Below are 12,065 nucleotides of genomic sequence, written 5' to 3' on the forward strand. Positions count from 1 at the left end.
ATATGGAGACTTCTTATGCCAAATTTGTAGATTGAAATTTTTTTTTTTTTACTAAACTTTTTACCAGAAGAAGAACCTGACCAGATATGAAGCAAATCTAATTTAAAAACATGAATATGTCTTTTAAAAGTATGAGTTAAATATGCAACGAACCCAAGTACATGAATAAGAAGAGGTGGTCTTCCGATGTCATATCTTTCATGTTCTTGAGCTTACTCAATGGTTCTTGTTTCGGGCCCACATGATGCATGCAGGATTCATATTTAATAAGAATTCATCTACTCTCTTCCATTATTCTCTATAATGGAAGAGGATAAAAACGGTCCACTCCTTCTCTTAAGGTGCTCAAGTATTTTCTCGTCCATTTCTGTTTGTACAAAATTCTGTACGTTTCACCACCTTAGTGGCTGCAAGTCGTTCAAGTTATTCCATCTTGTTCTTTAGCACAAGTTTTTAAACACATACATAGAGGGCACACTAAAGGATTTTTTCTTCCAAATAGTCATTTTCAATCAAAACTTTTGCTTTTCAAAATATGACACATTCATTTTGAAGTGTAAATAAGTGAAATAAGTGTGTGTATATATATATATATATATATATATGACTTCTCTCAAGATGCTAAATAAAACTATTTGAATATTTGAATGCATCATCTTTGCTTATAGAAAGACGTTCATCCTCTTATTGTTCAGGGAAAGATTGTCAATGCAAACAAGACATTTTGTTGCCGCTCTGTGAACTGAAGACATTTGAAATATCAACAGATTTCATTATTTAAAAAGTAAATAAAAGTTTCTAAAAAGTAAAGGTTTTATAAATACAGAACTATAATGAAAGAATTCGATAAATTACGTATTAAATGCATAATTCATAGCTTTTCTTTGGAGCTGCAGCCTTCAGAAAAACTGTTCAATAACTTTTGTGCTTTCTTATATTTCCCCAGTTGCAGTCAGAATTTAGATTTCTGCTGATCAGATAGTTAAACTCAAACGCAAGCACTTTCAAAGAATTAATTCTTAACTTTGATGAGATTGTGTAATACGGTTAAAACTGACTAAAGCAAAGGGAGCGTTTTAAATACCCTGCATGTATTTCTTTGGTCCAACAAGTCTGGCCAGGCACCAGGAGCGCCTTAGCTACAGTAACCCCGCATCCAATATTAATGGCTGCTGTCTAACATGGAGTGTGTGCTGCTTAACGCAGACTTTTACACACGCACACAAAATCAGGAGCACATCTGCTCTGTGACTTCATCCGTTCTGCTATCTGCAGAGCAGATGCAACGGCCTGCCTGGCAATTAGCAGCCTGCGCTGATTTTCTTTGAGGCCCGACGTGGAGCCGGCAGCTGGCTCTCTCTGGGTTCGGGGCACATCAACAAAACGTGTGAACAAGGACATCAGAAATGCACTCTGGTGGTTCCCATGCCTGTGGGATGTTGGCGTGCGCACGCCTGCGCCCTGTGTTTACACCCACAGAACTGGCAGCAGAATGAAAGACGGGAATCTTCGAACGTTGTCGACAAAACAGCGTTCTGCAACCTGTGGCTCCAGAGAAACGTGTCGTCTTTTAAAGCTGCAGTATGTACATTTTATAAAAAGTATGTTGTTGTTTTTTTTAACATATTTGTTAAAACTGTTACCATGTTGCGACAATGTGAGAAGGATAATCTGAGAAAAGATCAATCTGTCTGTGCTACTGTCTCCATTTGAAGAAATGCACCACTAGTGACCAAAAGCAGCCAATCAGAGCCAGGAGGAGGGTCTTAGTGCTGTCAATCAACTTTGTGTACTCACTGCCAAATGTCCTATTCAGAGAAACGACTCATTGTTACAGAAAAAAAAAAAAAAAGTTCATTCGCCATCATTGTCGGCCATGCTAACTAGCTTTAGCATTCAGGACAGGCTGTGCTACAAGGAAGAAGCAGAGAGAAGGAGGGGGGTGATTCACAGCACTAAGACCCGCCTCCTGGCTCTGATTGGTTGTTTCTAGTTAGGACTGAGAAAAAGCAGAGGAGCTAGGTTTTTTTTTTTGCTTTTCCACACATTGTCACATATCATAATGTCATGACATGGAGACAGTTTCAACAAATATGTAAAAAACAAAAACATTTTGTTTATAAAAGTTATATACTACAGCTTTAACAACACCACTATGGTGAATATGACATAGAAATAAATAATGTAAACAGAGATAGAAAATGGATAGTTTAGATGTTCCTCCATGTTTTGAAGCTATATCTAAACTAACAAAAAAAAACAGAATATTTAGCAAGAACTTTATTTCTTCTTACTTGCCCTCTGTTAGCTTTGTTCCACTCATGGAAGTTAATTTGCCAAAAAAATAAGCAACTTCCAAATATCTTCAAAACCAAATAAGTGAACTTGGACAAAATGTACTCAGCAAGAATTAGAACTAAAACGTCTCTTCAAACGTTAAAGGCAGCATGCTCCTGGTCTAGGAGGACAAGATCATCTTTTCTCTTTCATTTCAGCCCAACTTTATTTGGCACCGTGTATAAAAACGGCTAAGGCCATAAAAAAAAAAAAAACAACAACTGAAAAGAAGAATAGAGAAAGGACTAAAAGGAAAGGGGAGGAAAAAGTGAAGCGGTGGGGTTGCTCATGAGCTGGCACAGATTTGCAGAGCCATGGACACTTTTGTGCTCTTCTTAGCGGAGTCACACAGGCTGAGATCAAAGGGCCTCTTGATCTTTTATCCAGTCCTTATAAATCAAGGAGAGACTTTTCCGCGAGCGCAGATAAGTCCTAATGTTTTCAAGAGATATGAGTGCGTGAAGGCCAGTCAGGTTAGCCGTGCAAGAAACACACAGGTAGCAGATAATAAGTGAAAGGAAGGGAGAGGGAAATAGCTAAAACTTTCACCGTGAGACAAACCTGCTTTGACTTCATAAATTCTTACACAGGGCCCTGCAGAGGACGGTAAGGGGAGCTGAGACGGTGGCTGGTGAGGGCCAGCTCATCAGCCACAAAAACATGATGACACCTGCACCAAGCTACAGAAAACACTTATAGTTTGGATTAAAGGGTCACTCTTTATGTTTATCCAATCATTTCTGTGTTACTTTCTCATCTAAGGGAAGCTCCACAAAAAATGATAGAAAATGAACGTAGAAACTGATGGCAATGTTATAGATTTGTATTTTTGTCCTTGTAATCACTGCATTTTGACGCTAATCTGCTAAATGAACAATATTTTAAATTGTTGCTAACTATTTACTTTACAAGGTGAATTTAATAAAAGTTCTCGATCTTTTTGCCTCAAGTTTTATTCCAACATATCCAACATATGCAGCATTTAGCACTGTAATTAAAAGCAAAGCAGACCCTTAGGATGCTGTTCAGAATGTACTTATCTCCTAAAAGTCAAACATTTCACCAAGCTACAGTGAATATATCCTTCCAAACATTTGGATCCAAGTGGTGCCGATTAACCTCTGAGGAGCAGCAGGCCAGGAAAGAAACATTCACCCTGAAATCCAACAGCCCAGCATTTTTTCTGACTTATTTCATCTTCTGTAACCGCGCTGGGATAACAACTGTCTGCCCTCGTAAGTACAGAGCAGAAGAGTCAAACGTTTTTTTTCTAAATAACTCTGGTTAAGTTGGTAGTCTTTCAACTGTAGCTGGGCAACATAGAAAAACCAAATGTCCAGCTCACACATTAATAACTCTCATTTTCATGCCAGGGATCGATTATTAATACACTAAACCGGTTTAATGAAGCTAAAATGTCATTTAACTTCTTGTATACTACGTTAACAAAAAGCTCAGAAATATGCAAGCAGTTTGCTTCATCGTTGTCTGATTTACTCCTTTATGAAACACAGTCTGTCATCTCAAGCAAAAACCAGAGGAGAAGAACAATTTCAAAAGGTTTTACTGGCCTTATTTACATTAAAGAATAATGAGCTCATAAATGAAACCTGATGTCATCACTGGAGGAAAAACACCAGACTGTTTCACTCATCTGGGCATCAAAAATCTAACTTGGATAACTGCACATCGCCAACTTATTTACCAGTCTTTGAACCGAAGAAAGTCTTAACTTTGCGGTAGCCATGAAGGCAAAGATCATTCATCTCTATTATTTATTAAATATGTTGCTCAGTTTGGATTGGTTTGATGACCGGATCTAAAAATATGTATTCAAAAATGCGAGTTTTTAGAGTAATTTGTAAATACATTTTTGGCCTCATCTGAAGCCATTCAGCAGTAAAATAAAGGTTATGAATTCCCATTAATTCTAAAGAATTCAGAAAAGTCTGAAGGAGAAGTTTGACGTTAGCACGCAGGACATTTCCTGCTGTCCAGCAAGAGCAGCAGAAAAGTCCAGCAGCAGGTCTGATCGCCGCGAGGCAGAGAAACAGAAAACAGAACTTCACACTGCAAAAACATTCAGTCTTACAGAGGACTTTAATTTCTATAGAGCAAATATCTTAGTATACTTGAAATGAGGCAAAATTAACTCATAAGTAACTTTTCAGCAAGAAATAGGAGCTTGTTTTAACTCAATAATTCATTAATATTAATGAAAAAGCATTTGATCCACTGGCAGATTATTTCACCTATAATGTGGGGGGAAAGTCTTGTTATAAGTTAAATAAACTCCCAGTGGAAGTGACATTTTCCCATCAATATTAAGAAAGCATTGACTTAAAACAAGCTCCGATATTTCTTGCTGAAAACTTACTTGCAAGTTAGTTTTGTCTTATTTCAAGTGCACTAATACATTCGCGCTAGAAAGCAAGACCAAAAGTCCTTTGTTAAGGTCGTGTTTTTGCAGTGCCGTTCCCAATCCTTGCGGAACACAACAATCTTTCCACACATTTGAAAAGTCATTTACATTTTGATTGCAAAGGTACGCATAAATTCAACTTGAATACAAAATAACTTTTAATCAAAACATTTTTTTCAAAATTTCTGGATTGAGCGTCAAAGAAAAAAACAAAAAAAAGCTCAAAAAGGCAAAAAAACAACAACACTAAAAGTTTCTGTCCCTACAGGAGAGTATTTATCTCCATTCAGACATGTGTAAATATGGCTCACACCACCGCTGTGTGTGGCTGACTGACTGGAGGGTTGTTGTTTTTTTTCCTCCTTCAGCAACAACAAGTATAAAAACTGTCATGAGGGACTTCAATTAGAACCTCGAGAAAACCCCTGCTTAAATTATTCAGCATGGACAAGGTTAATGGAGATAAACCCACGGGCAAATTAACCGTGTGTGTGTGAGAGGAAGAGGAAGAGGAAGGTTTGGGGAGGATCTGCGGTCCAAATATGCATCAGGTTTCTGACTTAATGTTAAGTAAAATACTTGAAACGAGTCCGTTTAGTTAAATAGGGTTTAACACACCAATCTGCGCTTTCGGTTCGGGATAAAAGTGAGAGCGAACCGAGCTGCTGGGGTTCGGAGGCCGAGCTGCAGGTGGTTCAGAGCCGCGACAGAGACGCGTTCAATAAAACAAAAACTCTGAGCTACTCAATATTTGCAATTCATACTAAATACGATTTTAATTCACACGAACGTGAAAAAAAATACCCAAATGTGGAAAAATATGTAGGCCTTAGGCAATTTAATTTACATTCATTTAGGAAACAATTTAAAAACGATTTTTCTTTTTTTTTTAAGTAACGCGGTTATCTGAGGTTTTAAGCTAAACTTGCGGCACGAAGGCTGTGGACAGAAATTAATGATGACGGTGATGAAAGGAAAGAAAGAAAGAAAGCAAAAATGAATAAAATAAAAATGTCTATTTAAAAAAAAAACAGAAAAAAGAAGAGAGGAAGAGGCGCAGAGGAGGTTCTAAAATGTCTGCTGTTTAAACGGACCGGCCCGAATCGTCCGCATCAGACAAAGATCAACTTGAAGGAAGAAGAGAGCTGGGCTGAAAGTCGGACGGCTCTGCATCCCGGCGTGGAGCTGCGAGCAGCGGGCAGCCCGGTGAGCCTCGCCGCCGCCGCTGCTGCTGCCGCAGCTCCGGCAGGACCGTCATCCTCTCGGCTGGCGCTGATTGGCTGCTTCCAATGACAGCTCCGCACATGATTGCGGGAGGAGAAGCCCCACCCCCTTTCACTCTTCTTAAGGAGCCATTCATAAACTACTCAAACCCAGCGCCGAGCTGAGACTGGACGAAAAGTGAGCGAGGGCAGAGAAAGGCACGAAGAAGAGATGAAAGCTCCAGCAGCTCGGCGTCTTTAAGCCCGTCCAGCCACCTGGTTCTGACCCAGAACCTGAATATGACTCCCTGGAAGTGCTCATGACCGGGACTGATAATCTATCAGGCTGCTCAGATTCATTTCTATCCGCTTCCTCCTTCTCACACTGACGTCCATCCGCTGCTAAAAGCAAGAAGAAGAAAAAAAAAAGAAAGAAAAAAAAAACTTTGATCCAACATTTTTTTCTTCTTCTTCTTTTTTTTTTTTTTCGCTGCTCTGGAAGCTTTTGCCTCTGGCTTTACCGGTAAGCGTTGGATCCGTCAACTTACTGCGACTCTCCGGTGTACAGCCCGGACCTCTGCCCCAACATGATCGCGACGCAGGCGAAGCTGGTGTACCAGCTCAACAAATACTACAACGAGAGATGCCAAGCGCGCAAGGCGGCCATTGCGAAGACCATAAGGGAGGTTTGCAAAGTGGTGTCGGATGTCCTGAAGGAGGTGGAGGTGCAGGAGCCCCGCTTCATCAGCTCCCTCAGCGAGATCGACGCGCGCTACGAGGGGATGGAGGTCATCTCCCCGAACGAGTTCGAGGTGGTGCTCTACCTCAACCAGATGGGGGTCTTCAACTTCGTGGACGACGGCTCGCTGCCCGGCTGCGCGGTGCTGAAGCTGAGCGACGGCCGCAAGAGGAGCATGTCGCTGTGGGTCGAGTTCATCACCGCCTCGGGCTACCTCTCGGCCCGAAAGATCCGCTCCCGGTTCCAGACTCTGGTGGCGCAGGCCGTGGACAAGTGCAGCTACCGCGACGTGGTGAAGATGGTGGCCGACACCAGCGAGGTCAAGCTGAGGATCAGGGAGCGGTACGTGGTGCAGATCACCCCCGCCTTCAAGTGCACGGGCATCTGGCCCAGAAGCGCGGCGCAGTGGCCCATGCCGCACATCCCCTGGCCCGGACCGAACCGGGTGGCCGAGGTCAAGGCGGAGGGCTTCAACCTCCTGTCCAAAGAGTGCTACTCGCTGACGGGGAAGCAGAGCTCGGCGGAGAGCGACGCCTGGGTGCTGCAGTTCAGCGAGGCCGAGAACAGGCTGCTCATGGGCGGCTGCAGGAAGAAGTGTCTGTCGGTCCTGAAGACTCTGAGGGACCGGCACCTGGAGCTGCCGGGCCAGCCGCTCAACAACTACCACATGAAGACCCTGCTGCTGTACGAGTGCGAGAAACACCCGCGGGAGACGGACTGGGACGAGTCGTGCCTGGGAGACCGGCTGAACGGCATCCTGCTGCAGCTCATCTCCTGCCTGCAGTGCCGCAGATGCCCCCACTACTTCTTGCCAAACTTGGACTTGTTTCAGGGAAAGCCTCACTCGGCCCTGGAGGCTGCGGCGAAGCAGACGTGGAGACTAGCGAGGGAAATCCTCACCAACGCCAAAAGTTTGGACAAATTATAGAACAGGCGCCGAGAGACTTTTTTTTGTTTGTTTGTTTGTTTTAATTTGTGGGATCAAATCTATAAGACTTCTGCAACCGAGTCTCCAAGAAATGTGAAGAGAAACAAAAAAAAAAAGCCGTAGCAAAGCAAAACCCTTTGAATAAATCGGAGCAAATTGGGCCGCTGCCGCAGAAACAAGTGAAGGTACAAATTTCTGATAAATGTTTCTACATTTCCTTCTGTCTTCTTGAAATGTTTTCACAAAGTGAAGAACCTTTTATTTAAATATATGCACAAAATCGCTAAGTGAAAGATTGTAGTGTGCCAAGTTACATTTTTTTTTTCCATTATGTGACTTCAGAAGAAATGTTAATAAAATGTTGCAAATTAAATTACAACTTGGCCTCATGCTTTGACGAGTAAATCTAGCTTGACTTCCATGATATCTTTCAAAATAAAAAATAAAAACAAAATAGGAAAACAAGAGAAAAATGGAAAAAAGTATGTAAATGAGGCAACAGCGTTATTTATGGGATTTATCTCCGTTTTTATTGCCCTGTTGGCATCTCCGCTTTCAGCTTAAAGCAGACAAAAACACGAACAAATATTTACATCTGATGAATGAGTGAATTATTAATTATGCAGTTTTGATCACTGCCGTCGCCATATTTATTTCTGTGCTGTTCGGGAGATTTAACCGCGAGCTGGTTCCTGTCCAATAAGCACACGCCGTTCAATTGAAACGATTTCACGCAGTTCTGCGGTTTCAAAACCACCTGTAGGTCCCAGCGAGTTTATTTCTCTCCTCGTAGAACATTTTTTTAATATACATATAGATGAAAAAAAAACAGATTTTCTACTTGTCTAGGAACTCTCTGAATTTGTCACTGTTTTTCGGTATTGCGGGAGAAAAAATATGACAAAATTATTAAGAGTTTTAGAGCATTTTAAATATTTTTTCAGAAATGCCCCTCTACATACTTTCGGATTTTTAAAAAATTATTATTATTATTTTTGTTTTTACATATTTTAAATGCGTAACAAATTTTAATTTCTAAACGGATTTGGAAGAAAAAGAAACACTCGCTCGCTTCTCAAGCGTTTCCCAGGAAGTGGGAACATTCAGTCCGCTCCAGCAGCGGGTCGCTGCAGACACTGAGAGCCCGCCTTACCTTTGGATCGACGGCCTTGTAGCTCGGATCGTCCTCATCCACCTCGAAGAAGAGCTCGGAGGCGGTGACCGACAGGGTGCCTTTCACCACCGCAGCCGGAGCGACGAGCTGGGCGCTGGTGCTCAGGTTGACCGGGCCTGCCGGGGACACACACACACACACACACACACGCCGCTCAGAACTTCCACTCACACCGCTGCGTTAAGTTGAAATTAATGCATGCTTAATAGTGCTTCTGCGAACTCTCTTTCAAACAGCAATACGCCGTTAAAGGACCAATGGAGACGTAAATATGAAATAAATAAAATAAATCACAAATCAAAGCAAAAAAAAAAAAAAAAAAAAAAACTTCGTTAAAACTGAAGACATTTTCAGTATCGACTCTCCGTCAGTGAAGCATTGACTGCGGGCTTTGGGGAGAAGCCGCTTCATCTCTCATCCATCTTCATTTCTGCCAGTACGACACAAAGCTCCGCGGGCTCAGGGGAGCAGCGAGCGGAGGCTCTTCTTGCCCGGCCCGGCGCTGCACATGTGCGGGCATTGTGTTGCAGATGTGCGCCGCGGAGCAGCGGAGCCGCGGAGCTTGATTTCCCAGCAGAGCAGCGGGGCGGCGGGCTGACACACAGATGGACCCACCGCTCAACTCCCTCCGCTGAACCCCGGTGAGCGCTGACACGTTATCCGTGGGTTGGAATAACAGCTTTTTGTTGTTGCTTTTTTTTTTTTTTTTAGCTCGTTCACTCAAAAAAATAAAAAAATAAAAAAAGTCACTCAATTCCACCTGGGGCAGAGACAGCTGCTGCTGCTGCTTCAGGTGACGAGATGAGCCGCCGCAGCTCCCCACTTCCGCCCCGCCGCAGATCACGTCATTAGACAGGGATCAACGTTTAATCCCGTTGTTGCTTTATTTCAATCGACTCTGCGTTTATTCTGCTGCCAGCTTCCCCAGATTATAAATCTAATCCGGTTAGAGAAGCGGAGTAATATTTAATCAAACCAAGATTATTGAAATGTTAGGGGCATATTTAGTCCAAAAGGAGAAGGAATAAAATCCTGCACGTACTGTATGAAAGTTTATTAGCTTAATAATCTTGAAGTAGAAAAATCCCATGTTCTTGTAAAAGTATAATAATAGTAATAATAATAACAAAAATTCTGATCCAGTTTAAAAGGACATTGCTAAAATATATTTGATAAAAATAAAATCTTTGGTGTTGAGAGGGTAAAAAATAGCATGTGTGTGTCTTTAATGCTCCACAGATGAAGTTCACTGGAGATCATAAAGGATGCGTAATATGTTTAATAGGATGGACAATAGTAATAAAAAAATACTTGTACTGTTCTGGAAATTAACTGCACCTTCATGTCACAACATGATGGAAACTTTAAGCTGCGATTAAAAGCATGGCGACAAAATGTCTTTTATAATAAACAATAAAACAAGTCTATGCACTGCAATACACAAAATATCACCAGGTTTTTTTTTTTTGTCTATTTTCTGGTTCAAATGTCTTAGTACTCATGAAAAAATGCAAAACTTACAAGTAATTTTTCAGCAGGATATAGAAGCTTGTTTTCAGTAAATAATTCCTTAATATTGATGACAAAGTATTTTTCTACAGGCAGATTATTTCACTTATAACACGGGAAAAATGTCTTGTTAAAAGTGAAACTAGCACTTTTTCATGTTTATTAAGAAATTATTGACTTAAAACAAGCTGCTATATTTTGCTGAAAAGTTACTTGCAAGTTAGTTTTGTCTCATTTCAAGTGTTAAAAGATATTTGAAGTAGAAACTAGACCAACAATACTTGGTAAGATTTTATGATTTTATGTTTTTGCAGTGTATTCAAATGAAGCAACAGGAAAACAGCAACACAAAATACAGTGTATGTGTGTGTGTGCGTGGGTGTGTGTGTGTGTGTGTGTGCGTGCGTGCGTGTGATGTTACTGACTGTAAGGCAGGAGAAGAAGATGATCTCCTTCCGTACCTGTTTGGTTCTCCAGGTCTTTGTCCTCCAGGGAGGACAGAGTGTCGTCGTCCCCGTCCAGGGACGCCTCGCTCTCCGTGTTCTGATTGGCCAGAGCCTGGCTCCTGATGGACTGCTTCAGGATGTCGTCCTCGGACGCTGGATGGGGAGGACAGAGGGTTTCTCTTCTTATTCAGCTCATGCTGTGGCGTTTTGGTGGAGAACGCTGCAGCTCTGCTCGGCCGCGTTGCTCACAGTCACACATGGAGGGCTTTTAGCTTATTGTTATTAATCAGAGGGACAAACACGCTGCGCTCTATTGCACAACGCAGCCTGACGGAACGCAGACATTCATCTGAGGCTCGAGTCTTGCAAAAGTAAAACTGAGCGTAATGTTTTGCGGGGTTTTTTCTAAAACTTTTTATGGAAAGCTTCATTCCTCTCAGTGGAAGCAAAACACATCAACAAAATGGACGTCTAATCGAGTGTTTGCAACTTTTTAGACCTAAAAAAAAAAAAATGCAGGGAAATGCGTTCATTTCAGTTTATAACCCAGACAGTTTTTCTACATCAGCAGATCAGTTTTCACACCTATCGTCATGACGACGGGGGACAGCGGTGCCTGCTGCTGGTTCAGACCAACGTCAAGCTGACGTGTAAATGCGACATCCAAACACACACGCCCACGCCCCCACTCACACACACACGCCAGTTATTTATCCAATCCCCATTTAAACAAGATGAACAGATTAGGACTTGAGCTGCTGATCAACAATCTGCAAACAGTGGAAAAGAGTGGCATGGCGGACGGGACGGCGCGAGGCGACTGGCTGGAGAGCCTGCACTGTTTGTAAACACGCAGCCCATAACGCAGCTGCTAATCCCCGCGTTCTGGTCGAGGGAGCGCCTCGGCGGAGTGAGTCGTCAGAAAATCCCGGGGATTTCTCGTCATCACCTGAGACGGAGAGGAGCAGCCAGACTCGAGGAGCCGCCGCAGGAAGCGGGGCCTTGTCATGGAAAATATGCAGCTCACTGATATTTAGAATGGCCTTCCTGTAATTAAGCCTCCCTGGAGGATTCTTTAGTTAGCGGCAGTGAAATTACTACCAGCTCTCCTAATATGTACCACATGCCTTGTGTGTTTGCGCCACACCAAGTGGACAGAAGAGTTGTTAGAAGAGCTGGAAAAGAAAAGAAAAACAAAAAACAGGCAGCGGGACGGAACTTTAATGCACCGTTTATTAACTCGCATTTTAATATTAAAACGGGAGTCGTCACGTAAAAATAAAACTCTGATGGGATTCAAAACAGACA

At 42.3% G+C, this 12,065-nt stretch overlaps 2 protein-coding genes across 7 annotated transcripts in view; one reads left to right on the plus strand and one right to left on the minus strand.

Moving 5' to 3' along the window:
* Nucleotides 1-12,065, minus strand: part of lrba (LPS-responsive vesicle trafficking, beach and anchor containing) — a 240,332-nt gene that overhangs the window by 87,437 nt on the left and 140,830 nt on the right. For all 6 annotated transcript variants that reach the window (XM_032563843.1, XM_032563844.1, XM_032563842.1 and 3 more), the window contains 2 exons: nucleotides 10,773-10,910; nucleotides 8,782-8,918 (listed from right to left, as the gene is read on the minus strand). In XM_032563843.1, coding sequence (XP_032419734.1) covers nucleotides 8,782-8,918; nucleotides 10,773-10,910 — 275 coding nt within the window. The remainder of the gene's footprint in view (nucleotides 1-8,781; nucleotides 8,919-10,772; nucleotides 10,911-12,065) is intronic.
* Nucleotides 5,722-8,004, plus strand: mab21l2 (mab-21-like 2). The gene has a single exon (XM_032563849.1). It carries the CDS (start codon nucleotides 6,549-6,551, stop codon nucleotides 7,626-7,628), a length of 1,080 nt encoding a protein of 359 aa, XP_032419740.1. The 5' UTR covers nucleotides 5,722-6,548; the 3' UTR covers nucleotides 7,629-8,004.

Source organism: Xiphophorus hellerii, chromosome 5 (assembly GCF_003331165.1).
Source record: "Xiphophorus hellerii strain 12219 chromosome 5, Xiphophorus_hellerii-4.1, whole genome shotgun sequence".
Classification (NCBI taxonomy): Eukaryota; Metazoa; Chordata; class Actinopteri; order Cyprinodontiformes; family Poeciliidae; genus Xiphophorus; species Xiphophorus hellerii.

What these genes read in the sequence shown, in the direction of transcription:
- mab21l2 (XM_032563849.1), top strand. Translation starts at nt 6,549, where the DNA reads ATGATCGCGACGCAGGCGAAGCTGGTGTACCAGCTCAACAAATACTAC.